The 12,916-nt window shown below is 48.0% G+C and overlaps 1 protein-coding gene across 1 annotated transcript; it reads right to left on the bottom strand.

Annotated features, from left to right (window-relative positions):
* Positions 1 to 1,422: 1,422 nt before the first annotated feature.
* On the bottom strand, positions 1,423 to 12,078 carry LOC119436120 (protein shisa-5-like). Its single transcript, XM_037702876.2, has 3 exons — positions 11,658 to 12,078; positions 11,097 to 11,196; positions 1,423 to 2,791 (listed from the first exon to the last, which is right to left on the bottom strand). Exons 2-3 carry the CDS (start codon positions 11,173 to 11,175, stop codon positions 2,445 to 2,447), a joined length of 426 nt encoding a protein of 141 aa, XP_037558804.1. The 5' UTR covers positions 11,176 to 11,196; positions 11,658 to 12,078; the 3' UTR covers positions 1,423 to 2,444.
* Positions 12,079 to 12,916: the final 838 nt, after the last annotated feature.

Here is a 12,916-nt window from a genome sequence, read left to right as displayed (position 1 = left end):
CCATCAGAATCCCACTGAACCGAATAATGCCGTGTGTATTTAGAGATAGTCCGACGCATCGAATACAAGTATTTGATGCTGCAAAGCAATGGCAGTGTTCCTGAAAATGTACAAAAACGGCAGTAGCAATGTACATACATGGTGTTTCATTTTAGCTGCACCAAATTTTAAAAAATATTGCCTGTGGCAGATAGCCCAATTATAATTATTGATCTAAACTACTTGATGAGGTGGCCATTACTTCCATGAGAAATCAAAATGCCTATAATTGAATATACATAATTATGCTAATGAACTTTTTAATTAATTATTTTATGGCACATCTTTCAATCTACGAATTACAGCCGCTGAGTTCACAAGGCGTATCCACTTGGAACGAATTCTCAGGACTGAACCAGTTTCTAGATATTAATTTTCAAAGTGTCCGACGAAATGCATGGGCGTTCAAGTTAACTTTGTACTTCAATGCATAAAGCAGCGTTTTCCTCAAGTTAACTGGAACGCCCATGCATTTACGCTGCAATGATATGGGACCCTTTTACAAAAACTAACATTGCCAAACTAGAACAGGTACAAAGAAGAGCCGTGCATTTTATTTATAGCACATTTACGAACTTCCGTTACAGAACTTTTAAAGAGGGCTAGTCTTCCTTCTTTGGCACAAAGAAATCTTTCACGATTGAAGTACTTGTATCAACTAATAAAGGGGCATTATAAGATGCACATAACAAAGATTATAGCCTTCTCCTCCGGATACGCTACTCGGCAAATACATAATTTCACTACAACTCCTTTTTTCTCACGCAGCAACTCTTTTAAGCATTCATTTTTTCCGCGCACAATAGTGGACTGGAACCAGCTAAAAAATAATGTCTCTGCGCCAACATTGACTTCTTTCTTATCATGCATGTTTACAGCGACATTATTTTATTTGTACCATGTTTGCAGTGACAGTGTTTTACTTTTGTGTAACGCTGCGTGTGCCCAACCTGTGTGCTTTACATTTATTCAAATAAGTTTTTTTTTATTAACCTGTGCATTTTCCGTACATACCAATGTATTCATTATGCTTTTACCACCCTGCTAAAATCACTGCATGGTGATTATAGTATTTATAAAATAAAAATAAATAAAAATAGATGTGCCGTAAAATAATTAATTAAAAAGTTAATTAGCATAATTATGTAAATATTCAATTAGGTGTTTCGATTTCTCGTGGAAGTAATGGCAGTCTCGTCGAGTAGTTTAGATCAAGGATTATAACTGTGCTATCTGCCACAGGCAATATTTAAAAATTTGGTGCAGCTAAAATGAAACACCCTGTATATATTTGGGGTAGGCCAACATTTGAAAAGGGGGGGGAGGGGGGGTGAGGGTAGGAGGTCTCTCATAGGGCCTCCTTTATTTGAATAGACTGTGAAATTCACTAAAACAAGTTTATTTTCTGGACAACAAAATGTGATATATAAGCTCAAATGGCCCAGTGAAAGCACTCTTGGTACTATTCAGTGATGCAACTCACCCAAAGTGTAAAGTTGCAATATTATCTCAGCGAAAATATACTGGGTGCAGAATTTTCATGTTCTCACCATTTCTTTGCAATGTTTTGGCAACAATGCTGCTGTACACTGGATCCAGCCAGTTGTCAGCTAAATAGAGCAAGTAATATATCTGAGAAATAATGCCTTAGAGCACCATATTCTTCACAAAACCATAATTCAAAAATTAAAATTCGTACACATACCTGTTCTAAAGAATTGTAGTTTCTGATGTGAAAAATTACAAAAACTCCCTCTAAAAGTACTTGAACACGCAGTCATCATTAGACAGAACTGTAACAGTGCAACATAGTAAAAATGGCATTTGTGGTATACTATATATATATTAAGGCAGGCACATAAGAATACTCAGCCGAACAGCAATACCATGGTTTAAGCACAGCATTTCCTGTAAGAGCAGAGTTACACTCCTGAGTTTAAATAGTGCTTCACAAGACACCTGTGAAAGTGCTGCACTGTGAGATCAGCACCTAAACAATAACTACCATCTGCTTCGTTTTCTCCAAGATAAGCCAGGCCTTGGATATTTAGAATGTGCCTTCACAAAGGACACATGTAATGCCTTAAGTAGGAAAGCACAAATTACCAAAGTAATCTCAAGTACAGTGACACTCAACTTGGTGTGCCACAGAAGCACTGGTGGTATTGGCTATTCCCTCTGTGTAACACAGGCAGAAAGCAGCCAGAGAGTGCACATAGTATAGATTGTGAGCCACAGCCGCCATTTGATGCCATCCCAGAATGTCACAGGCCGAGCGTGCGAGCTACGAAAGCACCAACAAGCTTTGTGGGGGCATAACAAGGCTAGCAGGAGTTGAGATGTAGACCACAGGTGCATCTTTTCTAAGCCACTGTCCTTGTGTCATTCAGTCCAGCACACTGTAATCACTTGTACTCGTATGGTGGAGGTGGGTCCTGGGGCATGCTGCCATATGGGTAGCCAAGGAAGCCTGGTGGGGGCGGCTGGCTCTGGGATGGTGCTGGCGGCTGGCTGTAAGGCGGGCTGTAAGGCGGACGCACAGGCTGAGCCATAGGTGCTGGCCGTGCACCTGCTACAGCGGGCCCGTACGGAACGGGGCCTGGAGTGTGAAATGGGTCTGCTGGGACGGCTGTGGTGGACGCTAGCATGGCTTCCCTGCGCCGGCACTCTCGGCAAAAACAAGCACAGATGGCTATGAACACAGCGAAGCACACCAAGGGTCCAAGAAGCGAAATTTGGCCTCCCAAGTTGTCTGCAACAAACAGAATATTTTTATTGCAACTTCACATAGCACATTTCCTGTCACAATTTTCCATGCGAGAAAGTGGCATGCGGTCATAAGGGTGACCGGATTAATTCGGCCCAAAAGCACTAGGCCTCACAAAACAAGGCATGGTTGCTTTGAAATTAGCCAGAAACAAAGTCTTTCATCAGAATATTCTTTACAGTGAAGCTGTATGTGGCTACCCCGGCAAATTTTCTGCGTCCGTGCATGTATACCGTCGCGTCCGTCAAAGAAAAATTTTCATCTCCAGAGCTAGTGTAATATTGAGTTTCTGCGTAACAGAATTATGTTTCCTCGCACATTCAAATTACAATCCGATGCTATCATGTCTGCAGGTTGTGTGCAAGTCTTAATTTACAAATTTTGTGACGCACTTTACTTTAAGAAATTGAATTCAACAACGCACTTGCGCCAGGCGGAAGGTCTACTATAATGAGGATATATGAGGCACTCCAGCACACTTGAGGCACTCCAGCACACCATAACCTAGTTCTTGCTAGGGCCCAATTTCCTGAATTTTTGTGAATGGCTTACTCAAAATTGGCAAAACTTATCTTGCAAACAATTAGGTGGACTAATATTTTTTTTTTTACCTGCCCCTTTATTATCACTGTGGCCATCTTGAAAGTTTAGAGTGTAAATTATTAAAAATATAAGCATAAGAAAATAATGGAAAGCTGAGCTTGCGAAATAAATATTGTTTATACATCTGCCAACACAGGTTGTGTTATCAGGGTTATCTGATCATGCAAACTCTTCAAGCAGTTAATCAAGGCCGGGATAGTACTTGGCCTTGTGCCATTGCCATGACACTCAACTCATGGCTTCTCTGCTGTGTAGCTTCTAGCGGAGATGAAAAGAGAGAAAGCCAGGTATCGGTGCGATAACTCTAATTACAGTCAAAGGATTCACCAAATTTTTGCGGCATGAAATTCGCGCAACAACGTCCTTTAATAGTGAGACCATTTCACGGTCAGTTAGAAAAGTGTTTTAGGGCCCCTTTAATTCACATTTATTTGGTTTAAGAAATCACAACTGTATGTTTTATTTGGCAGTGTTTGGCGGGCGCAAGGTTCGCACACACCTAATGCATACCAAATGCAGATACTATGCTTGGCATACCTTCATTAATGAAAATAAATGTTACTATTACACAAAGTGTAGTCACACAAGTGTGCCCTAATGTAGTAACAATAGTTTGCAAAATGCAATGCAAGCCAACCCCTCTACTCTCCTGACAGGCCAAGGATGTCTTTAAAAATATTGCTACACGCGTGTGGTATTTGGTTGTTTGAATGAGGCGCGCGGGCGCCTAGACGAAGAAGACGAACTGCTCTGGGCTCTCGAGCTATCGGCTGATCTGGCCAGTGATGCAGCTATCTTTTGTAAATATACTTGTAAATAGTCTCCTGTACTTAATTCTTCGTTCGCGTAACATTTTTGGTGGAGCGTGCCATTCCCCGTCCTCACCACGGAGCTCCGCAGCGGCTGCACCGTCCAGCTTTCCGCCATGGCTCCCGGTGACGACAACTCGTCTGCTGCTACTACTGCAACTCCAACCACAACGTACGTCACGGTTGCCACTCCCCGCGATCCTGGCTTATTCTCCGGCCAAGATAATGTTGACGTTGATGACTGGCTACGCATGTATGAGCTTGTTAGCCGCAACAACCACTGGGACCCTACCATAATGCTAGCTAATGTCCTCTTCTACTTGGGCAGAACACCTCGTGTCTGGTTCCGGACACACGAGGAGGAGATCTCAAGCTGGGACGCTTTCAAGGAGAAGCTCCGCGACCTCTTTGGCAATCCGACCGATCGGCAGCAGGCTGCAAGAAAAGAGCTTGCTACACGAGTACAGTCTTCCACTGAATCGTATGTCTCGTACATACAAGACGTGCTAGCTCTTTGCCGGAAAGTCGACAAGAACATGGTCGAAGTTGACAAGGTTGGCCACGTTCTCAAGGGGATCGCGGACGACGCGTTCAACTTGTTGATCTTCAACAATGTGTCTACCATCGACGTCATTGTCAAGGAATGCCGCCGCTTTGAGCTCGCCAAAAGCCGCCGCGTCATTCCACAGTTCTCCCGGCTCCCTAACACGGCTGCGACGTCGTCCTGCGTCGCCCTTACCGCTTCACCCCCCTCCAATGAGACCGTCACGCGTATTGTTCGCCGCGAGCTCGAGGCTGCCAGTCCTGCCACGTTCCTTCCGCGCCCACTTGACCCCACCATTGACCAACCAGCCCCAGCGATCTCCCTCATTCAGGAGGTTGTGCGGCAAGAGTTTGCCAACCTCGGTTTTCCTGCTGCCTGCTCCATCTCCCGAGCTGACGCCCGACTGGTGCCGACAGCTGCGCCTCGCAGCGATCTGTATTCCCGTCCCAGATACCGCAACCCTACAGAGTGGAGAACTCCGGACGACAAGCCCATTTGCTTTCGTTGCCACCGCATTGGCCACGTCGCTCGCCACTGCCGCACCTCCTGGACATCGCCGTATTCGAGCTACTTTTCCCAGTCTCCTCGCCCATATGCCGACCCTCGCCCCTACTCGCCTCGCCGTATGCCTTCTACCTCTCACGTATCCGTCGATGACAGTCGTCCCACTCGCTCGCCGTCACCTCAGCGCCGTCGGTCCCCATCGCCCCAGCCACGCCGCTATTCGACGCCGACCAATTATGGACCCTCCCGGACGGAAAACTAGGCCATGCAGCTCTTGGAGGTAGTGCTGCATCACGTTCGTCCTGTCCAAATCCTCCGTTGACGCTCCTCACGAACACGAACCTAATTGAAGTAGATGTAGATGGTGTCCCGTTGACGGCATTGATTGATACTGGAGCCCAAGTGTCCATAATGAGCGCTAACCTATGTCATCGCCCCAAAAAAGTTCTTACGCCTGCCGTCACTCGAGCTGTACGCGTCGCCAATGGCGCCACTGTTGCCGTCTGTGGTATGTGCACTGCTCGCGTAGGAATTGCTGGCCGCCAAGTTCCCGTCCTGACCAGTTGCCCTCATGACCTAATCTTCGGGCTCGACTTTCTGACGACGCATTCTACCCTCTTGACTGTTCCACCGGTACGCTATTCCTCGAGCTTCCTCTTGTTTCCGACGTTCGCCCCGAACAACCGCACACCCTATGCACTACAGCGTTTGTTCGGTTACCTCCAAAAGCCCTAACCTTCGTCGAATTGGCCTCAACGGCAACCGTGCCTGATGGCGACTATGTCGTCGCCCCTATTCGTGATGTCCTCCTGGCGCGCGACATCTCTGTGCCACACTCCGTCGTTACCCTTGCCGCTAATCGGATGTGTCTCCCCGTTGTCAATTTTGGCTTGACGAAGCAAGTGTTACCTGAAGGCATAGCGGTAGCCACGCTCCGGTCAGTGACAGACGACCACGTCACTGCTTTTGCAGCCGACGCGTCTCCAGATCCTCCTGATAACCCGCAGGATGCCTTGAACCTCGACAGCCCATTACGTCCCATGGTCGCTCCGGACCTCGCCCCTGGCCAAGCAGCCGCCCTATATCGCCTTTTGCTTTCCTATCGCGACATATTTGACACTGACAATCGCCCACTTGGTCAGACGTCCCTTGTTAAGCATCGGATAAACACCGGTGATGCTGTTCCCATTCATCGCCGACCGTATCGCGTGTCCACGGCAGAGCGGCAAGTTATTCAGCAGGAAGTCAACAAGATGCTCGCCAAAGGCATTGTTGAGCCCTCGTCGAGCCCTTGGACGTCGCCGGTGGTGCTCGTCAAAAAGAAAGATGGCACGTGGCGTTTCTGTGTTGATTACCGCCACCTAAACCGAATCACTAAAAAGCACGTTTACCCGTTACCACGAATTGACGACGCTCTTGTCTTCACGGTGCCAAATACTTTCGTCCATTGACCTTCGGTCTGGTTATTGGCAGATTTCCGTCGATGACCAAGACCAAGAAAAGACCGCTTTCGTCACTCCAGATGGCCTCTACCAATTTAGGGTATGCCGTTTGGTTTATGCAATGCCCCCGCCACGTTCGAACGGATGATGGACTCTCTGCTTCAAGGTTTCAAATGGTCAACTTGCCTTTGTTACCTCGACGACGTCCTTGTGTTTCCTCCTACGTTTGAGACGCACCTTGAGCGTGTCGCAGCTATCCTTGACGTCTTCCGCAAGGCTGGGCTCCAATTAAACTCATCGAAGTGCCACTTCGGGCGCCGACAGATTACAGTGCTCGGCCATCTCGTCGATGCTTCCGGAGTACAACCCGACCCGGAGAAGGTTCGAGCAGTAACAGCTTTTCCTGTACCTCAGTCTGTCAAAGACGTCCGGAGTTTTGTGGGGCTCTGCTCTTATTTCAGACGGTTTGTGAAAGATTTCGCAGCAATCGCTCGACCACTCACTGAACTTCTGAAGAAAGATGTGCCTTTTACGTGGGGTTCCCTCAGGCTGCCGCATTTTCACGCCTTATCACGATTCTGACCAATCCACCGATCTTGGCCCACTTTGACCCGTCCGCACCTACAGAGGTCCGAACCGATGCCAGTGGTTATGGGATCGGCGCAGTCTTAGCAAAACGACAACACGGACACGACTGCGTTATAGCCTACGCTAGCCGGCTCCTGACAACTGCAGAGCGCAACTATTCGATTACCGAGCGCGAATGTCTTGCTCTCGTCTGGGCTGTTTCAAAGTTCCGCCCATATTTATATGGCAAGCCCTTCTCAGTAATCACAGACCATCATGCGCTGTGTTGGCTTTCCTCGCTCAAGGATCCTACTGGTAGGCTCGGTCGTTGGGCTCTCCGACTACAAGAATATCCCTACACAGTGACGTACAAGTCGGGACGCCAACACCAGGACACAGATTGCCTCTCTCGCTACCCAGTCCAAGACCTGACCTCTACGTCTGATACTGACACCGACGCCTGCATTCTCTCTGTTTTTCCACTGGTCCATGTCGCCGACGAGCAGCGCCGTGACCCGTCCTTGCGTGTCATCATTGACCACCTGGAATCGTCACTTGCCGACAGCTCCCTTCGCTTATTCACACTTCAAGATGGCGTACTCTACCGCCACAACGTTCACCCCGACGGCCCAGCATTACTCCTTGTGATCCCTAAACACCTTCGCTCGGCTGTTCTCCACGAACTTCACGACCTCCCCACTGCCGGTCACCTCGGTGTGTCACGTACCTACGACCGGATCCGCCGACGCTTCTTTTGGCCAGGGCTTGCTCGCTCCGTTCGAAGATACGTAGCTGCGTGGAGAAATGCCAGCGGCGCAAGACACCGTCGACGCTCCCTGCTGGGTACCTTCCACCAACTGACATTCCCGCGGAACCATTCTTTTGGGTTGGTTTAGATTTCCTTGGTCCTTTTCCTCTTTCTACATCTGGGAACAGGTGGATCGCTGTGGCCACAGATTACGCCACGCGCTACGCCATCACCCGAGCGCTCCCTACAAGCTGCGCTACAGATGTTGCCGATTTTCTTCTACGCGACGTGATTTTATTACATGGAGCTCCGCGACAACTTCTCACAGACCGTGGCCGGACATTCCTGTCAAAAGTTATCGCGGACATCCTGCAGTCCTGTGCCACGAGGCACAAGCTATCCACGTCATACCATCCGCAAACGAATGGCCTCACGGAGCGTCTTAATCGCACTCTCACAGACATGCTCGCGAAGTATGTGTCTTCCGACCACACTGACTGGGACCTCGCTCTACGGTTTGTCACCTTTGCGTATAATTCCTCGCGCCACGACACTGCCGGTTATTCGCCATTTTTTCTTCTGTTCGGCCGAGAACCAGCACTGCCCCTCGACACAAGCATCCCTGTTCACGCAGCACCCACCAGTGAATATGCACTTGACGCCATCGCCCGCGCTGCCCACGCAAGGGAAATTGCCCATGGCCGCCTTCTGCACTCCCAAGAGAGTCAACGGCGTTTGTACGACCAGCGACACCACGACATGCACTTCCTGCCTGGTTCTTTGGTGCTTCTATGGTCTCCGTCGCGTCAGGTCGGCCTGTCAGAAAAACTGCTGTCTCGTTACACAGGCCCCTACCGAGTGATTCGTGCCGTGACTCCCGTCACCTACGAGATCGCCCCTGACGCCCCATCTGCTTCCCAGTCCAGTGATATCGTGCACGTTACACGACTGAAGCAGTATCACCCTCCCAGTGATGACATTTAGACGCTCCGGGACGTCGCTTCTGCCGCCGGGGGATTATGCTACACGTGTGTGGTATTTGGTTGTCTGAACGAGGCGCGCGGGCGCCTAGACGAAGAAGACGAACTGCTCCGGGCTCTCGAGCTATCGGCTGATCTGGCCAGCGCTGCAGCTATCTTTTGTAAATATACTTGTAAATAGTCTCCTGTACTTAATTCTTCGTTCGCGTAACAATATGAAGCTATCAAACATCACTGATAACATGGAAGATATGTGGCAACTGAGAATGCTATGAGAGTGCTTCCTGATGCACAAGTTCACACGATGTGACGTGCGATGTCATGATCTCAGGTTCAGCGTGTTGTGCTGTGAAGAATCTTGTATTCAAATTTTCATATTATGAATAAACCTTTACTCAAAACTCGTCTTTCTAAGTTTTAATTCATCCAAACTAATGGGGCATATCATAAATCTGAATTTAGAAACTATTACAACGATGAATAATTGTCAGTGGTTTAGAAAATTTCAGAATAAGGCATTGCGCTGCTGAGCACGAGATCACGGGATCGAATCCCGGCTGCAGTGGCCACATTTCGATGGAGGTGAAATGCAAAAACACCTGTGTGCTTGCGTTGTAGTGCACGTTAAAGAACCCCAGGTGGTCAAAATTAATTCGTAGCCCTCCACTACGGCGTGCCTCATAATCAGAACTGGTTTTGGCACGTAAAACCCCAGAAAGAAGAAGAAAATTCCAGAAAAAGAGAATATGCCTTTGAACTGCAATCAAAAACATTAAATGCAACACTTGCTCAGTTCTATGAAAGCAAAGTTTGCAGCTCAAGCAAAAGTCATGGTCTGACGATAACATCTGGTACCATCACTGGATTGTGTAGCTGGATCCACCGTTTCATCTAGCCAGGAAGCTAGGAAATGCTATAAATGGTTTTTAGGCGGAAAAAATAAGACACGGAGGACAGAATAAAAGACATGGACTGGCGCACTTTTATTCTGTCGTCCGTGTCTTACTTTTTACGCCTAAAATCAATTTCTAGTCATGTACCAACTAGCCCGACAGCAGACGTTACTAAGCAGATGCTAGCCAAGGACTGAACTTAAAAAAAAGCGCAAGCACTGAACAATTTGTTAAAAGAGTGCAGCTGAAATTTTGTGACTTATGAAGGTCTGCAACAATCATTTCATTAGTGCGCAAATTTAAAGCACAATTCACAACAAAACGTTAATTCAGTGGAAAAAAAAATTGCACGAAAACACGAATTTGAATTTTGTGAAGAGATCACAGATGTGTTACAAAGGAAATGCAATAGTGGCTGGAAAAAAAATTTCTCCCTATGAAAAACAACACCCTGGCACTGCACCAACAGAAGAAGCATCTGTCAGCAGTGGCGCACCAACAGGGGGGGGAGGGGTTAGGTTAGGTGAGGCCCAGTTAACATCCCCCCACACGTCCAGCCCCACCAGTCCAACCTGTACCTTCAGTGCTCTGTTCACACTGTCAACGGATGACCAAGTGCACTGCTCTGCAGACCGGCTTCTTGGCCCTATCAAGCTCTTTCAAGACTTTGAGCAAAATGCAGAAGACATAAACATCGTCATCATCCTTGGTGTCATTATTATAATTATTAGGCATTTGATTTGCTGAGGGATTTCTCTGGCTAAAGCAAGGAAATTGCATATTATGCAATGTGCGCCCCCCCCCCCTGGCAGAGATCCTGGGTGCGCTACTGTCTGTCAGTGACTCATTGTTATTGAATGGTTTTCCAGATTATGCACGAAAATTAATTTTTATATGATGCTCTTATTTCTTTTGCTGCTTTTATTCAAAGAAAATATGACTGTACTGCTTTGTTACAGCAATAAGAGTATGGACATTAGTGCTAATTACCATAGTACAGTGAACATATACACTGGCATCTTTGGACAGCAATGTAAGCACGTATAAGTTTGAAAAAGCAAGACAATGAGTAGCATGGCTAGGCAGTTATGTATAGCTGCAGTACCATGGTTAACAATAAACGTTCCTGCACCGAACATTGCTTGACACCACAATTAAAAACACTGTGCAAATTAGGCAAAGAAATAATGCGCTACCTACCTTCATATATGTGAGCCTGGACGGGTGTCCATATGAGCAGAAGGTTTGCCAAGGCAGGCAACAAAGTTCGGAAGCTCATGACGTCCGCTTGTACAGCTACCTGCGAGCCCGTCGGAGCATTATTACATGTAGCGCAGTTACAGTGTGCAGTTCACACCGATTCCTCTCAGTACTTTTCGTGCAGTGCAGACCTGTCAAGACACAGCACGGGAACGCGGTTGACCTTGATGTGAGGGCTAGCGTAAGCAAATTCACTGAACGTCGACTTCTTTTTCCTGCCCGACAACTACACTAAGGACGTCTCTCGAGAGGCGTGCGTGGCCGAAGGTAGGTAAACATGACGTTCATGACGTTCGCCAGGCTACCAGCAAGCATATAACTGAGAAACATGATACGCTACGCGATCACACAAGTCAAGACAGTCTTTCAAAGTTGAGTTTTGTTGGCGCCAATTGCATCGACAGGGGCTGTCAAGTACCGCACAGCAAATCGGTGAACTTCAGAAGTCAGCGCGTGTACCGGGTGCAAGCTAATGCCAAAGAAGCAACAAACTGAGCTTACCTCGTAACCTCGGTATCCCGCTGTTGGTCTGCTTCAGTATCAGGCCCAGGCCCTGTGCGGGCGTTCTGGGTACGCGCCTCTTTCAGTGCGTCAAGTGCCCACGTTTTTCCAAAGCAGGCAGAATAGTACAAAATACTGCAACGGGTGCCAAGTACAAGCCGACTGAACGCACAGACAATGCAGACAGCGCATATGCACAACGGACCGACGGTCCCCTCAGTCGCTTTTCTCCTCCTCGAGATTTCTCGCGCAGCTGAGACCCGCAGGTTGCCAGAACGTATCATATATGCCGCCAACAAGCTTTACATGTCATTTAAAAGCTATGTTCCCAACGTTTACATTAGATTCCGATTTCTTCGAGTAAAATCTGCAACTAAAACCTGGAACAGAACATACAGAAGAATGGGAGGACCGGCAGCAGCTGACAATCAAGAGATGAGCCGCTATTCTGGCATAGAGTATTCTCAACGTCTCCTATAAAGGAGGCGTTGAGGCATATAAGCTATAAGGAGGCATATTCTCTTTTTCTGAAATTTTCTTCTTCTTTCTGGGGTTTTACGTGCCAAAACCAGTTCTTGACTTTATAGGAGGCGTTGGTATTCTGGACCAATTAAAACCCCTATATATAAAAAGTAGCGCCAATCACTTCCCTCCTCCTCCGTTCCACTGTCGAGCACGGCGCGGCTAAAGCCCCTCCATCCACGCGCCGCCGCCGGCTGGCGGAAACGTGGATGGAGGGGCTTTAGGCGCGGCCAGCGCGATCTAAGCGCGATATCAACAGTGGCGCCGCCTACGTCGGGCCTGCCGTGGCAGACGACAGATAACGCGCTACCAGAGGAAATCCGCGGAAAACTTCGATCGCGCCCTGCAAAGCAGTTTTTGAGGCGCGATTTTGCTTCGTCAGTGAGTAATTGGCCTTAAAAAAGAAAAAAAAAGTATTTTGCCCTCGCCTTGGCGGTTGCGGCAACTTAAGGCGCAGCAGCATGCCATCACAATGAAGTTCTTGTCCCTAACACATTTGATCCGTTTGTGCGTACAGCACTTTCGTCGCACAGGCCCGAGAATGGCGGACGGAGCGCGCTGGAAAGAAAAAAAATATACAAAAGCGCAGTAGCGCACCCAGGATCTCTGCCAGGGGGGGGGGGGGGGGGGGGTTGACAGTTTGCCAATACCATCTAAACAGCACTAATTTCGATTTCTTCACGGGAAATTGACAAAAAATGCGCTTTTTGCGAGTGTGCAGACGATTGCGCGTCTTA

This window comes from Dermacentor silvarum, chromosome 1, assembly GCF_013339745.2.
Source record: "Dermacentor silvarum isolate Dsil-2018 chromosome 1, BIME_Dsil_1.4, whole genome shotgun sequence".
Classification (NCBI taxonomy): domain Eukaryota; kingdom Metazoa; phylum Arthropoda; class Arachnida; order Ixodida; family Ixodidae; genus Dermacentor; species Dermacentor silvarum.
This window is presented reverse-complemented; position numbering and strand designations above follow the sequence as displayed.